The sequence below is a fragment of the Puccinia triticina genome, chromosome 1A, assembly GCF_026914185.1.
Source record: "Puccinia triticina chromosome 1A, complete sequence".
Classification (NCBI taxonomy): Eukaryota; Fungi; Basidiomycota; class Pucciniomycetes; order Pucciniales; family Pucciniaceae; genus Puccinia; species Puccinia triticina.
In genome coordinates this window covers 2,543,386-2,563,160 of record NC_070558.1, presented here as the reverse complement: position 1 = coordinate 2,563,160, position 19,775 = coordinate 2,543,386, and the positions used below count along the sequence as shown (strand labels likewise).

At 50.9% G+C, this 19,775-nt stretch overlaps 3 protein-coding genes across 3 annotated transcripts; 2 read left to right on the top strand and 1 right to left on the bottom strand.

The window, feature by feature from the left end:
• Window positions 1-9,979: 9,979 nt before the first annotated feature.
• PtA15_1A317 (uncharacterized protein) lies at window positions 9,980-10,606 on the top strand (the record flags this gene model as incomplete). The annotated part of the gene is made up of 1 exon (XM_053165332.1): window positions 9,980-10,606. The coding sequence occupies one exon, from the start codon at window positions 9,980-9,982 to the stop codon at window positions 10,604-10,606; it is 627 nt and encodes a 208-aa protein (XP_053016534.1).
• An 876-nt stretch (window positions 10,607-11,482) lies between these two features.
• PtA15_1A316 (uncharacterized protein) lies at window positions 11,483-13,635 on the bottom strand (the record flags this gene model as incomplete). The annotated part of the gene is made up of 4 exons (XM_053165331.1): window positions 11,483-11,576; window positions 11,706-12,323; window positions 12,389-13,152; window positions 13,216-13,635. The coding sequence occupies 4 exons, from the start codon at window positions 13,633-13,635 to the stop codon at window positions 11,483-11,485; spliced, it is 1,896 nt and encodes a 631-aa protein (XP_053016533.1).
• Window positions 13,636-17,440: 3,805 nt separating this feature from the next.
• On the top strand, window positions 17,441-19,031 carry PtA15_1A315 (uncharacterized protein; the record flags this gene model as incomplete). Its single annotated transcript, XM_053165330.1, has 3 exons — window positions 17,441-18,179; window positions 18,280-18,669; window positions 18,751-19,031. 3 exons carry the CDS (start codon window positions 17,441-17,443, stop codon window positions 19,029-19,031), a joined length of 1,410 nt encoding a protein of 469 aa, XP_053016532.1.
• Window positions 19,032-19,775: the final 744 nt, after the last annotated feature.

Here is a 19,775-nt window from a genome sequence, read left to right as displayed (position 1 = left end):
AGTCACGGCCACGGTGACCTAAATCATCATGAACCGCTCGAAGTAGATCAAACCTGTGTGCTAGCGGGATAAACGGTGAGCGTTCGAGCAGTCCGGGACGCCCCAGATAGATCAGGGTCTCGTCGTCCGAGTCATATTCAAAGAACTTCTAATTCTGCTCCGCTCTCATCACGAGCCCCTCAGGGACCCAAGCTGGAATCTTCCTTTTATCAATCAAGTAAGGGATTATCAAAGGCCAATCGGTCTCATCAAGGACGTCGCCAATATCATCCACGAGTGATAAATCACTCCGTCGGGACAGCGCGTCAGGAACAATGTTGTCAGCGCCTTTTTTATAACGGATTTCAATGTCCATCTCGGCGAACTCCTCCAGCCAGCGGCAGAGCCGCTTGGACGGGAGCTTTTGGCATTTCAAATAAACCAGGGACGCATGATCTGTATACACGATGGTTGTGACAACAGCGCCATCTAAATAAACATGCCATTTCCGCCAAGCGTGGATAATGGCCAACAACTCCCGCTCTTGTGCCGGGTAGTTAATTTGGGCTTTGTTGAGCTTGCAGCTCTCGAAAGCAACCGGGTGCAGACGCTCATCGTCGCCATATTGCAACAGTACCGCGCCGACAGCAAAGTCTGACGCGTCAGTCTCCATAATGAAGGCCTTAGCTGTATCCGGGGTAAGGAGGATTGGTGTAGACACCAGAGCCTCTTTAAGAAAAACAAACGCCGCGTCATGGACGGGCAACCACAAGATCTTCTCGCATTTCTTTACGCCTCCAGCCGTTAGGCCATGAAGAGGGGTAGCAATTTTCGCGAAGTTTTTAACATAACGGCGGTAAAACCCGCACAATCCTAAGAAAGCCCGGACGTCATAGACAGTCGTGGGGCGCGGCCAAGATTGAATACATTCAATCTTTTCTTTCATCGGCCGGATCGTGTTAAATCCAACGACGTGGCCTACATACTGCATTTCACGCAAGCCAAAGGAGCATTTAGCTCCAGAACACTTCAACTCTTCGTCTCGAAGGACTTGGAGAACCGTGTGCACATGCTCGAGGTGCTCGACCTCTGACCTAGAGTATACCAGGATATCATCCAAGTATACTTGGACGAACACATTGATGAATTCCCTCAAGATGTGGGTCATCATACGCTGGAAAGTACTGGGTGCATTAACCAAACCAAAGGGCATTACGAGCCACTCAAAGTGACCGTATTTAGTCCCGAACGCAGTTTTGGGTACATCATCAGGGGCTATCCTCATCTGATGGAACCCTTGCTGCAAATCAATCTTGGAAAAGAACCTCGCACCGCGAAGCGCATCAAAACACTCTTGAATTACCGGCAGCGGGTGCCTGTCTTTCTTTGTGACAGCATTCACCTGCCGGTAATCAACACACAGCCTTACCTTCCCGGAGGAAGGATTTTTAACAAATACAATCGGTGAAGACCACGCCGACGTAGATGGCCGGATAAATCCGGCATCTTGAAGGCCATTAAGTCTCTCTTTCAGAGTACCCAGCAGAGCTGGCGACAGTTGTCGGACCGGCTGATAAATAGGCGCGGCCGTACCAGTATCAACAAGATGCTCGATCACGCGTTTGCGTGTCGAGGCTTTAACAATGGGGGAAAAAAGGTCCGAGAACTCGGCTATTAGCGCACGAAGCTCTTCACCTAACTTCTCTTTCCCAAACACAGTGGGTAGGTCGGCCGAGCGTTCTTCGCGCGGGCCTTCCACGCCCTCCGATTCCGTGAGCGCAAGCAGCTTTTCTGCTGCACCTTCCCAGATGCCACGGCGCCTAAAAAATTTGGGTAACAAAACTTCATCCTCGTCCGTCAGCGGCGCGAGGACTGTCTCCTGAATCAAGGAGATAGCGGGCAAGGAAGGCTGAAAAACGACAACATTACCGCCTGGCCCCTTAAGACGCCACAAGTTGTGCTCCCAATCCGTCGACGAAACGTGCGTTGCGATCCAATCACGACCAAGTATCACGTCGTAACTAGCTAACGGCGCGATCCTGCAAACACAAACGAAGTCCACCTCAGAAAAGGAGAAATGGACGTTAGCAAGCCGGTTATCTTTAATTTTATCACCAAAAGCGCCGGCGACGCAGAATGAAGATGGTGAATGAAAGATGGGAAGAGAATGAGAAGATACAAATGAAGAAGACACGTAGGACGATCCTGCGCCCGTGTCGAGAAGAACTCTGGCCAAGCGTCCTTCAACCTCGTGTAGGAAATCTACACGAATCGTGTTCGACTCAGCAGCCGCGGATGCGGCAGCCAGCGGAACAGAACTTAAACTATCATATACGACATCAGCGGCGTCCTCAGACGGCTCTACTGAGGCGGCTGTCCCCACGCCTGGGGCATCAGCTGAACTCAACGATGCATCAAACTCAGGGGCGGGTCTTCCACCCTGAGGCTCAATAGGAACTGTGACAAGAGATTGATTTCGAGATATAGGAGAAGGGGGGGAGGCGGTCACAGTAACTACAACGGATGTCGACGGGAGAGACGGTTCCACGTCGACTAAGCTTTTTTCTTCCCCTTGTCAGTAGGGGGGTGGGCGGCCTCGTACGCCGCTTGGCGCTCCGTCTTGGGCTCTTTGCAGTCCGCAAGAAGGTGATCCTTCGACCGACAGTTGTAGCAATACAACTTTTTCTTGCCAGCCTTGTCGCCGCCACCTTCGGTTCGACGCTTGCCGGAACCGGAACCAGAACTTGCCGTCGAAGTCGAAGCTAAGGCGGCGTCGCCACGGTACGCACTATCGTACTCCATGGCCGTAACAACAACTTGATCCAAGTCCAACGGGGTACGTTGGACCTGGCAGCGGGTGATCTCTTCGAAAACCCGTTTCGCGAGCCCCTTCGTCAGACAATTGACGAAGGAAGTGATCGCATCGAAAGGATACCCGTGCGATTTCGCGCGGGACATCCAAGCACGATACCTAGCGTAGAACGCTTGGAGGGTCTCGTTGGGGCCCTGCTTCAACGCGCCGAGCTCCCTAGCTAGTGCCGCCGGACTGGTACCTAGCGGGCTTAAACGAACCAACCAGTGCTTGAATTCGTCCCAATTCTTGGGGCGAGTTCCGGCGAGGGCGGCGTCGCAGTAATCATCTGAAGCCTTACCGCCCAAACGGAGGCCGCCGACCTTGTGCCAGATGGCGGGGTGGGCGCTGCGATCGTTGAGGTGTACCGCCAACCTGCTAAGCCAGGTCACGGCATCATCGCCCGGTTGCCCCTTGAACTTCGGGTGCTCTTCGGGCCAGTACTTGAGGACTTTCAACGGGTCCTCCTCGTACACGGTCTTCAACGGCTCCGCGTCGACCGGCGGGGCTGGACCAAAACGATTGGAATCCGTCGGTTCCTTCTTCACAGGTCCGTCGAGATTCATCTGCCCAACAATATGGGTCAACATCTTAACAACGTCACTACTATTCGTCGTAGTGTGACTTACAGCATCATTATCGTATCCGATGAGATCCTCCTGGCATTGAGGGAGGTCTCTGTGGTTATCGTACCACAGACGCTCGGCTGGGTTCATCGCCTCGACCTCGCGTTTCGAGTATCGGACGCCATCCTGCGGGGGTTGAGGGACAACCTCGCCGCCAACGGTAGGAAGAGGTTGCTTCCCACTTGGGGGACTATGACCAACGGGCATCTAATCACGGACAGAAACAAAAAACAAAAGGATAATTTCGACACGTCAGTGACTGTGAAGAAAAAACACCAGACAAATGCGCGCGCAGCACGCCAAGCAGGACCCTGCCCCAGAGGACCAGTCGACAAGAGACTGGGGACTCCAACTGAGGCAACCGTGACCCAGACCAAACCAAAGAGATGTCTAATCTTACGTTTTTTATTTGCCGAAGCGCGAAGAAAAAGACTACGATTTTAAAGGGTTGTTTGATTGGTATTATAGGGAAAGCGGTGCCGAAAGTGGAGTCGAAAAACGTCGGAACGTAAAAAGGAACTCGCTACCACTTGTAGTCGGGCAGGCTACAAGGCTATGAAAATGGGCCTGCGGCGGAGCAAAGCTACACGCGGCTAAATGACAAAGAAGAGGTGTCTGGATTTCCAACGACAGGGGATGGATGCGGGAAACAGACATACAAGAGAGGCCCTTTTATAAGGGCCGACAATGGAAAAGAGAACCAAACAACAAGAAGAAAACGATGAATGATAATTCAACGGTACAGACAATATGGGCGTGTACAGGTCACGCCTTGTCTGAGAAAAGAAAGAAGAAACAAAACCAACAACCCCTTGCGTGCAGTACGCAGGGGCTTCGGCACCTCTAACTCCTGGCTCGTGCGGAGCCGGAAAAACCTAACACGCGTACAGCGCGCCCCTAGTATGGGCGCCTGTCGCGTAGCCAATTGTAGCACGGCTACACTTTGCCCCAAACGCGTACGCGTGGTGTTGTGAGGATGTTGCAGCCCCCGTGGGGTCTGCATGCACCCCGGCGGGGGACTGGCGGGGTGTCCGAGCGGGGATCCCCGGGGGAGGGTATTCCCGCTCGGCGTTCGAAGAATTTCTCCGGGTCAAGGCAACATCTCTCCCCTGGCAGTTCGCAGTTCGGTTTGGAGTTTCAACAGTACAACTTAGCAGTCCACCCTCTACAGAGACCGACACTTCCACCGATTCCTCAGCGAGTGCAGGGTGCACAGACATTCAAATACAGCCTGGCATACATGCGCAGTATGAAGCGGAACGATCGGGGGTAGAGTGTATGTTGGAGACCGGGGGTGCCAAGGTGACAAACTTAACTAATCATAGTTTAGTCATGTGTATGCATGTAGACAATCCTGTAGATACATGCATACGCCACTTGTACCTAGTCTAACTCAGCGCGCCCGGTACCGGCCACTCTCTTTCCTCACCGAGAGTGGACCCGATACCGAGCGTGCCTGAGCTGATCAGCGACGCATTTCTTATCGTCAGGTGTGTAATCAATCACCGAGAGTGGACCCGATACCGAGCGTGCCTGAGCTGATCAGCGACGCATTTCTTATCGTCAGATTTGCATTCACCCGTGCGGGTGTCTTATAGGTTAAAAGCCGACTCAGAAGAGCGCTCCGGATTGCATCCATTTTTCGGGAGATCGTCAAATTGATGGTCGGTCGAGGAGGAAAATTGAAACTACAAGAAATCCAAAAGAAAGCAATCGAAGAAACGCTAGAAAAACAGAAAAAAGAAAGAGAAATCGAAGAAAAAGAGCGACTTGAAACAATCCGAGAATTCGAAGAAAAATCTAGAAGATACTACGAAGAAAACGAACAACCAGTTCCATCGACTTCAAATTCAACAACAATGACAGCGGCACCAACCGCTGAGGACTACTTCCACCTCAAAGGAGAACTACAACGACTTGAAGGCCTACTCAACAACGCCAACATTCTCCGCCAAAACCCACAAGCCCCGATAGATGGAGCAAATAGCGTGACCCAAAGCTTCCACAAGAAGCCGCTAGACCTCCACTATATGCATAATCCCAAGAAGACACGACTAGCAAAAGGGAAAGCGAATTTTAAGATCTGGGATCGAGAGATCAACCGTACCCTTAAGTACGTCTTCGAAAATGCCGACGTGTTCACGGCACAAGAAACGAATTTCAAGACCCGTTCGGCGAAGGACCAAGCAGCTATTGCCTGCCTTCTCCGGTCCACGATTGAAACCCCTCTCCTAGACATAGTTGACGGAAACAACTCGGACGACCCTTGGGTCATCTTCAAGAGCCTCAAGAGCCAATGCGATCGGTCCGACAGACAACACAAACTCGACCTCGTCAACCAATTCGCTGATTTAATTGCGAACCAATCCCAACCTGGTACCGACACTGATCTAGCGAAATGGAGCACGGTATGGGCTGAGATGTCGCAACTGAAGATTACGTTTGAAGAGCTAGGTGGATTGTGTCTTCAGAACAGTTTCGCGGCACCAATTGGGATCGACTCAAAAACCTTCGAATTCGTCGTTAGCCAAAAATTGGAGTCCGCGGCCGCCGTTGAATTGAACGACGTGATGACTGTGATACAAGCAGCAACTGGGAAGTCCCAACACAAAGCAAGCACGGTTGTGGACGATTCCTACGCGCCAATGGATCTAGACGCCGTCAACGCCATACGGGCGAACCCTAACAGATACGCCCCACCCCACCGCCGGAACCCTCAGCAGTCAGGACAGGCCGTAAAAAACCCGCCTACCCAGAAACAGCAACTTTTGATCGAGAAGGCAGCAGCATACCGAGGTTATCCACTCAGCGATCATCTAGTCCAAATCCATGGCCCTCGATGCCATTACTGCAAACAATCGGGCCATTGGTATAACAATTGCCGAATGTTCTGGGAAGACGTTAAGGCAGGAATTATCGGACAACCGCCCGAAGACCACGGAACGCCTCAATCAAACTACATGCCACCCGATCAACCGTTCGGTCAGAATAACCGCCTCAGACAACTAGACGTGCCTGAAGTAAGCGACGGAAAAATCCTGTTAGACTCTGGAGCCTCAACCCACGTGAGTGGTTCTCTAGATCTCTACACATCAAGAGAAACACTCAGCAAGCCTAGAAAGATTTTACTGGCGGTGGCTGACTGCTCTGTTGATGTCAGCATCAAGGGGACGATATCAATCCCAACGAAACAGGGTGCAGTGACAGTTGAGGACGTCTACTATTGTCCGGGTGTCAATGGCATCATCCTATTGGTCGGTCGACTGACGAGCTCGGGGTGGGAACTACACTTTCATGGGCAAGAAGCGACACTTACTAGTCCAAATAACATAGTTTTCAGAACATTGTATAAAAACTACTGCTGGTTCCTGAGTAATCTAAATGAATCCTTACACCTGAATAAAGTTTCCCAGCGCCCGTCGTTTGATCCCTTCCTCTGGCACCGAAGACTTGGTCACGTGTCTGAGGAAGTAGTCCGAAATTACCTTAAGCAACACTATCCTGAGGAAATTGAAGGAAAGTCGTGGGCATCATTTTTTTGTCAACAATGCGCGACGTCAAAAAGCATTGACCGTAAATCTCCTGGAAGCAACTCTCTAATTCCACGAGACAAACCTCTGGACTTGCTGGTATCGGACGTGGCCGGACCGTTTAGCCACGACATGTCCGGAAGACGTTACATATTGACACTAAGAGACCATGCCTCGACTTACATCTGGTGCGATGCGATGACTGAAAGAAGTGAGGTGCCAAGTAAGATCATGGCTTGGCTCCAGCACTTGAAAAACACCTTCGGAAAATTCCCCAAAGCAATCCGATGTGACAACGCCCCGGAATACACCGCTTCTTTGAAGAAATTGCTTATTCCGATTGGTGTCAGACTAGCCCCAGTACCCCCATACAGCCCCGAACAGAATGGCGAGGCTGAGCGCGTAAACCGAACACTTGGAGACATGGCTCAAACAATGCTCCATGAATCAAAAATGCCACGGCCTTACTGGAGTTATGCTTATAGAATGGCCGCACATATTCATAATCGCATACCCAACAAAAAAAGCAACTCATGCCCTCTCACTGCGCTATATAGAGTAGAAATCGACCCTAATGCTCTATACCCGTTTGGCGCGGAGGCGATTGTGCACATCCCCAGAGAAAAGCAAGACAAGCTATCGCAGCGGGCACATGTCGGCAAGCTGATAGGATATCCTGCGACCGGCGGAGGTTGGCTAGTACACTCGTCATACGATGGCCGGATTCTACACTCCACCTCCGTCATTTTTCCTGAATTCCAATCACTCCCAGTGAAGAAGAAGGAGAAAGGAAGCCTAGATTTCATAATCAACCAAATCGTCTTGAAGCTAGGTGAAGAGGCTACCAAGGAGAACGCGAAAGAGGAGGAGAGGGCTGTAGCGAACCTACCTGTACAAGAAGACCGGCGTATCCCCTTGAATATCAAAACGGCATTGAAGACTATACACTCAAAAGAATGGTTCGATGCTGCAAATTATGAGATTGACAAATTCTTCGAGCTCGACGTCTGGGAAACTATGGAGCCGTTCGCGGGAGTGAAAGCGCTAGGGTGCCGGTGGGTGTTCGCGATTAAGGACGGCGTGAACGAAGGAGATCCGGAAATATTCAGAGCACGGTACGTTGCAAAAGGATTCAATCAGGTCATGGGAAGGGACTGCAATGAGACCTATGCCCCGACTGCTTCTCTAGTAACGTTGCGCCTCCTCATTTTGTTGGCCATGAAATATCATTACCCTATAGCTACTTTTGACGTAAGCTCGGCTTACCTCTATAGTCCGATAGAGGAGGAAGTATACGTTCAACCGCCCGTGGAAATCCGACCCGAATTGAAAGGCAAGATAATGAAACTCAAGAAGGCTATGTACGGCACCAAGCAAGCGGCACGCTGTTGGTGGAAATTCTTCAAGACAAAAATGGAAAATCTTGGTTTCATTGCTTCAGAACTAGAGCAATCATTGTACATCTACCGACGCGGTGCGGATTTCATCATAATATGGTTACACGTAGATGACGGCTTTGCGGTGGCTTCCGACTCGGGTATGATGACGGAATTGAGGAAGGCAATGGAGAAAGACATGAAAATTAAGTGGTCTGACAAGGTAGCAAAGCTCGTAGGCATAAACATCAAGATGACGGCAGACGCATATGAGCTCGATCAGGAGAAACTAGCAAATCAAATTGTTACGGACTATGCAAGGCCAATGTTTAATCAAAGGAGCACGCTGCCTGACAACTCACTAGAAATTCACGCTGGGGAACCGGTCGACCAGACCGAATACCGATCCATCATCGGATCTTTGATGTACTTGGCCGCCGGGACGCAACCAGACCTATCCTACGGTGTGAATCTTTTGGCGAGATACACTCAAAACCCGTCACACGCACACTGGAAGGCATTGGACTTTCTGATTGGATATTTGAAAGGATCGACTTCGATGAAATTGATGATCAAAGGCGGCGGGGATTCTCTGGATTTATGGTTGGACGCGAACTGGGGAGGCGAGCACGAACGGTCGACTTCGGGTTTTGTCATCAAGCATTTGGGAGACTCAATTGCATGGGGGGCGAAGAGACAAACGGTGGTAGCACTTTCGACGTGCGCGGCGGAATACGTGGCACTTTCGGATGGAGCACAACATCTAGCGGGGATCTTGATTTTACTTGAAGACATCAATCATAAACTCGAAATGAACATCTTTTGCGATAATGAAGCCGCAATCCTCATTGCGGGCGATAACGCGTCAAAAAAGAAGACTAAGTACTTAATCAGAGCATTTTATTTCATCAACGACTTCATACGGGAAAATAAAATCAAAATCAAGTGGACAAGTACCCTTCTCCAACAAGCGGACATATTCACCAAGAAATTAGGACCAAACAAAATGGCGACAGCAAGATCACTGATAGGGCTGAAGGCGTGAAGTTTGACATCTTGGGGGGGGATGTTGGAGACCGGGGGTGCCAAGGTGACAAACTTAACTAATCATAGTTTAGTCATGTGTATGCATGTAGACAATCCTGTAGATACATGCATACGCCACTTGTACCTAGTCTAACTCAGCGCGCCCGGTACCGGCCACTCTCTTTCCTCACCGAGAGTGGACCCGATACCGAGCGTGCCTGCGCTGATCAGCGACGCATTTCTTATCGTCAGGTGTGTAATCAATCACCGAGAGTGGACCCGATACCGAGCGTGCCTGAGCTGATCAGCGACGCATTTCTTATCGTCAGGTGTGTAATCAATCACCGAGAGTGGACCCGATACCGAGCGTGCCTGAGCTGATCAGCGACGCATTTCTTATCGTCAGATTTGCATTCACCCGTGCGGGTGTCTTATAGTGTACAACAGCGACACATTGTACATATTTAGCAGCATCCCTGACACCCTTCTCGACGGCCGACAGCTGGAAGCGATCGCCCCATAAAACCCTCTGCAGGACCCCAGCCCAACCGGCCCCCATGCCCACCATCCTCCGGTCCAAGAAGTAAGAGCATGGCCGAACAGATCGTCCAGGGCTTCTTCTGGTGCTCGCTTGCGTCGCTCGCCGTGGTCGGATGGACCAGCCACTCGATCTTCCTCAGCTCCATCCTCGCCACCTTCCTCGAACTGCTCTCCATCCTCAAGATCTTCGGCATCGCCTTGCTCGCCGTCATCACTCTCGGCCTCGCCATCGTCCTGTGGGAGCAAGTGCTCAGCAAGACGCACCTCTGGCACAAGCTCTCCACCCGCTTCTCGCCTCGGAACCCGGACACGGCTGACATCCATCCGGGCCCCCACGAGCAAGCATCATCACCAGACGAACAGCGTTCCATCCTGCCCGTCGTCATCCTGATCATCGGCCTCGGCACCCTCGCCCTCCTCGACACCTCGTTCCTCTTCCCTGCCCGCACCCCGCCCAGCACCCACTCCTCAGACCATCAGGCTAGCAAACCGCCCGTCAACCACAACAAGTCCGTCATCCAGTTCTTCTCAGCCGTCCTCACCCTCGCCCTCGTCGTCGGCTTCATCGTGTTCAATAAGGACGAGTATCGCGCTTGGAAGGCCCGCCGAAGGCTCTCTAAACACCACAGACGCAGACCCAGACAAGAACATTCTCCCACCCACTCTCCCCCGAAATAGCCAGCTCCCCTAACAAACATCTATCACTTCCTCCCCCCACCTTGAGAGAGAGTCACCAACAATCCTTGATAACCCCATTGTTGTTTTATCCTCTCCGCTTTGTTTTTGTTGCGTGTAGCTCATCAGATCATCCTGTGCTATCTCAAAACCATCTCACACATCCATTGATATAGATGCATGTATGTAATTTTATTTTTACTGACCATTCATTTCCCTTCCACAAATACCATTTACTCTCCATCTGTCCGTGTATTTCTTTCTCACTTGCTCTATTCTAAGGGCCATGGGCGGTTCTTTCTTCCTGATCATCACATGTGTGTATTGTTATCATTTTGTTTATGCCAGAGGCTGCTGTATATATCCAGGCTAACCCAAAAGTACTTACATAGATCACGAGTCGTCTGCAATCCAGTCATCTGAATCAAGAGGGATTTTACGTGTAATTGTGGCGGTGATGGGGCCAGGATGATGACCCTTTTTTTCTGGTTTCTGGGTTATGTATTGATGATGAGAAGAGAGAGAAACAAGGTAAGACAAGCTGATGTACGTATACGAACGAATGATTCTTTTTCATACAAGTATATGCAATGAGAGGAAAAGTGGCCAGGATGTATAGGCCGAGCACAGGCGCTTTTCTCCGGGGCAACGGACAGGGCGCGCAGGAATAACGAGAGCAGTAAGACGGACGACGGGTGAGGGGATGGATGCAGAGAGAGGACAGATGCGAGGGGGAGAACGACGCCGGGGCGGACCAAGCAAGCGAGGAGGACGACTGGTACCCAAGGAAAGAAGAACATATAAAGACAGGGAGAAGGACGTGCGTGTGTGTATATGTGTGTAGTCATACAGAAGAGAGGAGTGAGAGAAAAAAAGAGACTAGTTCCAGTCGGATTCCCATGGTCTGACGAGGGTAGCGCCGGTAGGAAGCGGCAGTCCCTCGCCATCGACGGTGAGCACGAGGCGTCCGTGGCTTCCAGGAGCGGGGTGGTCGTGGGTGTTAGCGGAGGAGACGACGGCGGCGATGGAGGAGGCGGAGGAGGAGGGCGGGCGGGAAGGGGCGGCGGAGTGGGAGGGGAGGGACGAGGAGGCGCCGACGAGCTTGTGGGTGGTGCGTTTGAGCCAGCGCTTGCCGCGCTTGAAGAGCCGCTCCTCGGCCTGCAGTCTGCTCTCCTCCTCCTCGCCCAAGAGCCGGGCATTGGCGGCGACGGCCTTGGCGAGACGGGCGAAGATCTCCTGGTTGGACGGCCCGGACGGGAGGGCCTGTTTGGAGAGCGAGGATGCGGAGGAGGTGGTCGAGGTGGTGGTCGAGGAGGGGCGCAGGGAGCCGCACGACGACATCCGCGCGACCGTGTGCATCTCGTGCAGGGTGCAGGCCAGGCCGGCCAGGGAGACCGGCAGGATCGGGAACGGCTTCGGCAGATGGATGGTCGTCTGGACCGGCCCGGCCGGCAGCCGGCCCGCGTCCGTCGACGTCCGCCGCGTCAGCACCGTCGAGCTCCGTCGCCGGCTCCGGCCCCCGACAACGCTACAGCCCTCCGCCCGGCTCCATTGGCTCTCCCCCGTGCCCGCGATCAGCTCCATCACGAGTCGCACGCTCGGCCGCACTCCCTCCGGCTCCCTGAAGATCACACTCATGCCCATCTGCCAGCTCCCCGTGCCCGCGTCTTCCGCCTCACTGACGTCCAACGGACCGGGCTCGATCTGCGAGTTGCCGTGCCTGGCAAACCGCCCTCCAAAACAGATCAGTTTGTTTTTTTCTAAGGAGAGGGACTAGAGTCTTACCACATCAGATAGGTGAGCAGCCGGTTCCAGCTCCACGCCTCGATAGCGACCAAGGCATGAGAGGAGGCCTTCGTCCGATCGACGGGGTCGGAGAAGTTGGAGAGCACGAGGGTGTCGACGAACTGGCCAGCGGAGGTGAGGGGCTGGTCGATGGCGCGGACCTGGCCGTAGGTGATGCCCTCGGCGACGGACTCGGGCGGGCTGGGGTTGGCGTCGAAGGACTCGGAGGAGGAGTCGGCGGCCGGCCGGTTGATGGCGGCGCCGTCTTCCGAGGCCCCGACCGGCGAGGCGGTCAAGAGGGGGAGGGGCAGGGAGGGGCAGGGGATGGTGAGCGCGAGGGTTCCCTGGCCGTCGGTGTCCGAGGGAGCGGCGCCTGGCGAGGCGATCGGGCCATGCTCTTTTGGTTGGGGCTCACCGGGCGGCGGCGAGAGATGGGAGGCAGAGGAGGTCTGGCTGGCGGGCTCGGAGAGGGGCGGCAGGAGGAGCGAGGAGCGGCTGGAGCTCGCGGGGGAGGCGGCTGGTGGGTCGGGATCGTGGGTGGCGAACTGGTCCGAGAAGGGGTCGGGCTCCTGGATCAGCGAGGCGGGCAGGTGGGGGTGTCCGGGGGAGGCGGAGGGGGGCCGGACGATGATCGAGGAGGGGGGCTGCTGGCTGGGGATCGGCGGGAGCGGTCTGGTGAAGATGGACTGCGGGCGGGGGGAGGCGGGCGAGGCTGGATGAGGGTGTGGTCCGTGGAAGGAGTTTTCGTAGGAGGGCGGGTCTACCTGGAATGTAGTTTCAGCTCTCTTTCTCTCTTTCTTTCTTTTCTCTTTCTGTGGTCAACTGACTTCTTCTGGCTGTTGCTGTCCTGCACTGCGTGCGTTGTCTGGGTGGAGGCTGAGGGCGACTGCGAGTTCGAATGCCATGCGTTCCTCGTGCTCGTTCTGGGGGCTGAATGGGCCGTGGCTGCTGGCGTGCTGGATCGCCTGGGAGTGCTGGATGACCAGCTCGAGCTGGGCCTGTTCGGCCTGTTCGAGCAGGCTCGTCCGTGTGCGCTCGAGCTTCGCTGCCGCCTCCGACTCGATCCGGACCCGCTCGAGTTCTTCTGCCTCTCGCCGAGCCAGCTCTGCCTGGTGGCGCCGGTGCTCTTCCTCGGAGGCGGCGAGGATCTTGTTGAGGGTGTCGTTTTCTGAGTCGATCCGGCTGGCTGCTGCTGCAGTGGCTCGTCTGCTGTTGCTTGAGCTCGCCGTTCGGCTGATCGGCGCCATGCTGGTCGATGGTCGATGGTCGATGGTCGATGGTCGATGGTCGATGGTCGTGGGTGGTGGCAGTGCATGTCTTCCGCTGGCTGCTGGCTGGGCCTCGGACACAGTCCATGGGAGACTTCCATCCACTCTGAGAAACAACCCTTGGCTCCAAAATCCATCCTGTGAAGAACCTCCTTCCATCCAACATGGTTCTCCAAACTAAAACACAGCTCGTAGACTGAACCAGCATTTCTTCCCCTCGCAATCTGGAAGCCTCCTAGAGTCCCATAGATCTCCCTGCGAAGTTGGGCTCAGATCGACTAGATCTGGAAGGGGCTCCCAGGGCAGTCCTCCAACTATGCATATATGGCTATATGCATGCACGCGAAAACAAACACAAAAACAGCCTTTTCATCCTGGTCTCGTTTCTACAGGACCCTGGCAACCCCCTATAAATGGGCGGCATGAAAATGTATGAATTATTTGGCAAAATCACAAAATGGTACACATGAAAATGGTATGAATTATAAGGGTGTTCAAAGTTGACTTGCATAAAATCATAACACCATAAAATCATAAAATTCTAAGATGAAAAAATATGTTGAACCCAAGCACTCAAATTAGAGCAACATTTCTAGAATGGTACATATGAAATCATCACTTGAAAGTTTTATGATTCTATGATTTTATGCACTGAAAATTTTATGATTTCAACTTTGAACACCCTTAATGCCTTTTTTTGCCATTAAGGGTAGGCACCTCAAATGTATGAGATTTTCCTCAGGGAAGGGAGGGTAGTAATGAAAAATGTATGAGACCAGCTGGGAGCCACCAAGCGCTCCCTCTCAACCCCCCCCTCGACAGGACCTGTCAGGATGGTCAACAGTCAAATTTGTTCATTGGTGCCAATTTAGCGCAAAGTGCGCACCCAGCCATTTGTTGATGACCTTTCCGGTTGATGAATTTTTTTTATCTTGCCATGTCTCAACCTTCATTCTTGGAACACTGGGAAAAAGACTAACTTAGCTAATTTCCCTCCTTGGGGGAGCGAAGCAACCTCCGACCTCCTTTGGAGGGTCCCTGCGGGACGGCGTCCCCCCTCCACATAGAGAGGGACTTAGTTAAGTTAGGGAAAAAGAGTTCCTACATATGAAAGCTCTTGCAAAGAAAAAAAATAAAGTGTGATTGAATTTTCAGTTGATTGTATTCATTCAACATTAGTAGAGTAATTCAAGACATTTTATTTCTTATTTTGTTGTTTTTTCATGTGCACTGGCGCCCTTGAAGCTAGAAAAAATGGATAGCTTCAAAAAATCAGGCTTGCACCCCCTCCCGCGGAAAAAAATGGTAGGCATGAAATATGTATGAAATTTTTTGAAATCCTCTGAGGGTACACATGAAACGTGTATGAATGGGCTGTGAAAATGTATGAATTTTGGAAAAATTGGGGATTTTACATGCCGCCCATTTATAGGGGGTTGCCAGGGTCCTGTTTCTACGGAAGCCCTAGAGGGACACACATCCGGCCACTGTTTTGAAAAATCAAAAAATGTGATTTTACAAAATACAGATGCATGAAACATGTACCACATGTATACACCTTCCAACTTCGGGATTCCATGAAACAAGAAGTTGGATTCTTGAATCAATGGCCGGTGGAGATTGGTCATCGATAGGAGTCCACACCTCCGTTGATGCCCGGCCCGTACCGGCCGTCAATAGTCACTCGCCACATTCTTGATGACCGGTTTGTTCCGGTCATCGAGAGGAGTTATGTACTTCCCAAGATCCGGAACAAACCGGTCATCGAGAGAAAGATGTACTCCTCAAAACGACCAGAATGAACCAGTCATCAAGAGAGTGATGTACTCCTCACAACGACCGGAACAAACCGGTCATCTTGAGGAGTAGATTGATGACCGGTTTGTTCCGATCATTGAGGGAGTATGCACTCCTCCCGATGACCGGTTCATTCCGGTCGTTTTGAGGAGTACATCTTTCTCTTGATGACCGGTTCGTTCCGGTCATCCTGAGGAGTACATACTCCTCTCGATGACCGGTTTGTTCTGGTCATCTACAGGAGCGTACACTCATCTCGATGACCAAGAGGACAGCCCATTGAGGGGAGCCCTCAATGACCGAACGGACCTGCCATCAAGGGGAATACGTTCCCGATGGCCGGTGTGTACCGCTCTGGCTGACCGGTCAGTACCGGTGACCGAGGAGTTGTTGATGAATCCGTGGTCCCATGGTACGCCTTCTCAAGTGTCAAACTCAGGTCAGAAATGAAAGAATTCAGGAAACTAAGATTTATGATTGCCGTTAGATATCTATTTTTAATCTAACTACAATCTCTTATTGAATACTGGAAAAGACTTGAAAATGTGTTTTACCTAAGAGCAAGCAACAAGCCGCTTTCTACTTAAGTGAAGAGTTGAGATGAGGAAGTGGGAACCCGAGGCGGTCTTTTTCCTTCTTGATAGAGAATTTGAGTTGCTTGATAGATCTGAGGACACCAGATTATATCCGTCAGTACTCTCGGCTTTCTTCCTCTTGAAACCTTTTAGGTTTATACTTGAGAGGAGCGTTCCGCTCTCTTTCTCCAGTTCACTTTTGGAAACGGCGTAACAGTACGGCAACGTTGTCTGCTTTAACAAACAGCTCGTAAGTCTTTTGCCTTTTGTTTCTGCCAAAAGCTTTTGTCTAGCACTGAGTGCTTACCGATTTGGTTACCAGCAATTTGCTTGGAATTGGCTCTGTCTGAGTTATCCTTTTGGTTAACAACGTCTGGTAGGTTCAAATGCAGCATTAGCTTTCATTCTGATCAACTTGACAGATTCAGACCCAGCCGCTTACCTTTGGCGCTTGCTGTGGTTATTCGATCTGCGAGAGACTTGTTGTTGAGATTTTCCGCAACCTTAATCTTCCTGCTCGCGTGCGTGGCACCTGTTCGCATCCAAGAGATGTGGTCAGTCTTTTCTGCCCCGCTGCGGCGGTTTTGGACTGCGGTTCAGGGTTCGCTTTGCTCACCTATCTCCGCAGCTGATTGGGCTCCCGACCTCTTTCTCAATTTATGAGACTGAAGTCGTTCACTTAGGCGTGTATCTTCACAAGAAACACCAAAAAAAAAATTGTATAAAGAACAATAAAGATACAAGGTGTAAATTCTATGTGCAAATCTTCTCGGTTACGCTTGGTTACAATTTCAGTTCAAAACAGATCAGGATGTGTTAATAAACAGTTGTCTTATCTATAATGAGTTATGATTATTAGAAATTCCCTTGTTAAAAGTTGTACCTTCTTTTATAAATAGTGATGCATCAGTCTTGTTTTGTTTTCCCTCAAGAGACTTATTTTGTTATTTTATGTTATCTTCTCAAAAATCTCGAACAAAAATCAAAATATTTATTAGTTAACAAGTCAAAAAGCCATAAAGTCGGGCGAGTTCTTTACATCAAGCTCTCACATGAAAACATGAGCTCTGAGATTCATGGAATCCCAAAGTTGGAAGGTTTATACATGTGGTACATGTTTCATGCATCTGTATTTTGTGAAATAGCATTTTTTTGATTTTTCCAAACGGTGGCCGGATGCGTGTCCCTCTAGGGCTTCCGTACGTTTCCCTTGAGGTCGGGGAACAAATGAAGAGTGGTGAAGGAGTCAGTCGGAACTCGCCTTGGGAATCCACTCCTAGTACAATTGCCCACTTCCTGCTGCATCAGATCGAACACCGGGTTCCCTCGTCCAGCCGTTGCAGCTCTGCCTAAAATCCCTCCAGCTGAACCAACAACAATCATCCCCTTGGTCCACTTCCTTCTTGCCCACGATGATCTTCTTGCCCTTTTCTGCATTCCTGTTCTTATGGCTCGCTCATTCCCCTTCCTCACTCGCCCGCCACACCCTGCACAAGCGTATGGCTGATCAGAGTGCCCGCCTCCTTGAAGCTTCCTCAAGAGCACGCGAGCCCCAAAGCGCCTATGATCAAATCGCTAGCACTTCTTCTGACCGCCTGGTTCCTCTCCTCAGCTCTGGCCGTCGTCTTCCAACAGACCCGAGCCCGCATCTGCCAGCTTCAGGCTCAGCTGCTGCTCCCATACCTGCTATGATAGATCAATTTAGCGCCACTTGGAAGTCCGTCTCTTTTCTTGCAAAATTACTTTACCGCGCCACTTCTCGGCCCAGGATATTCAGCTACGCTCGCCAACTTCAAGGCAAATTTTCTACTATACCGTCCGACTCAGACCAAGTAATGCACCTCGACACCATGGTTGAAAACATGCTCCAAGGCTTGATCATCGAAAGCAACTACGAATCTTACCTAACAGTCGATCTTTCCTACTTCAAAGACCAAATCGCGCAATCGACGACCTGGTATTTGCGCGAAATCCGAAAGTTCGTCATTGAGGGGGAGATGCAGAAGTATGACTCGGAAATAGCGAGCAACAGCCAGCTGATCGCCAAGAAACTGACCAGACCCGCGGGGCCTGGCGACATACATCCTCTTGTCGTTCTGTCCAAAAAAATCTCGCAATTCAACTGGCGTGACCTGCAGGCTTCTCGGAAAGGTAAGAGCTCAATGATCCCACTCTGCATGCAAGAACCCGTCAGAAAGAAAAAAAAAAAACCAGTCTATCATACTGATCACCCAAATACTCCCACTGGCAGCCATCCGCTCCCGCAAGGAGCCCTCTATAGCGGCTCTGGCCAATTTACATGGATTATTTGGACCCCAGGATATCTTCAAAACCTCATTAAACACGATGCTTTGCCATCACAGCTTCGAGTATAAGCCAAGGTACCTTAAAAGTGTTCTCCCGGTTAAATTGTTTGGGGAACTTGAAAAATTACAGCCTCACCTCACAGAGCTGGCCGAATACCTACGCAAGACCGAAAACGCGCCGGCCAGTTCGCCACTACCCCCCAACTTGGTTGATGAGTTCATGCAGTTTCGATCGAGACTAACTTGGATGTTTGGGGATTTCAAAGCCTTTGAAAAATACATGTCAAAAGTTATCCAATCAGAGCATTACAAAGCTTTTGAAACCGAACTCAAGTGTAAGCCACCAGCTGCCAGGCAACTAATTAGCCTAGGGAAGTGTCATGCCTAGAACTGATGTGTCTATCTGCCTGCCATAGCCCCCAAGGACATAGCCGGTTACGAACTTCAGCTCATACAGTTACCAGGTGACGCGCAGACATTGGAAAGCATGGTCCAACTGGTTCCTGGGGATGACATCCTTGCTTTCACGGAGGATCTTCAAGTTAGAGAATGGGCTCTACAAAACACTGAAAAGCGTTTGAGAACTGCAACCAAAGCCTGGGAACTCAGAGAAAACCTTTTACAGATTTATACCCCTCAAGGTCTTGACCTCATTTCCCAGAAGATATCTGCTCCGGTAAAATTTTTGAAACAATGATTTGAGAATGGATACAGTGATCAATAGTGATGAATTAGTGATGACTTGTGTAGATATTGGGCTGATCTCTTTTGCGCCAACATCTCATATCCATGCCCCCATCTTGCCTTTTTGTGAATCACCATTGATGGGTATTTACATAATTATCAAAAATACCTTTTCAATTGTGTCCTCCTCAGAAATTCAATAACCAGTTTTCTGTTCTGATGAGATAACAGAAAACAATATATCACTACAAACAATTGTAATTTTGCCCAAGAGTAAATTAATAACTGGAGTGGGTAAAATAAGGGGATATAGAATTTTACAAAGTGCATTTTACAGTGTACATGGCCCCGTAAATTGAATGGAGTGTAAAAATACACATATTTTCCCCATTGCAAAAGGTTCCCTTGTAAAAAGGACACTGTGAAGCTAAACCTCCAGGTATCCAAGTGCAAATGTACAGGCTCCCAAACTCACGGGGTCCCAAGAACTTGATTGGAAGAGAGGGCTTTCTTTGTGGAGGTTCTCACTGGCAGAAACATCTGTTTCTTTACCGGCCAAGGATTCCATCCCTCTACAAAGGCTTCTAATTCCTTCTTGGAGAGGAATTTTGGGGCCGCTTTCTGGCTCTCCAGCACAGCTTTCACAGCTTTGAGCTCTTCCGGAGAGCTGCTTGCCTGGAGGCATGTCTTCCAGTTTTTGATGTGGTCGTGAAATAGCTTTGTAACCCTCCTTATCATCACTGCCCCCATACTATGC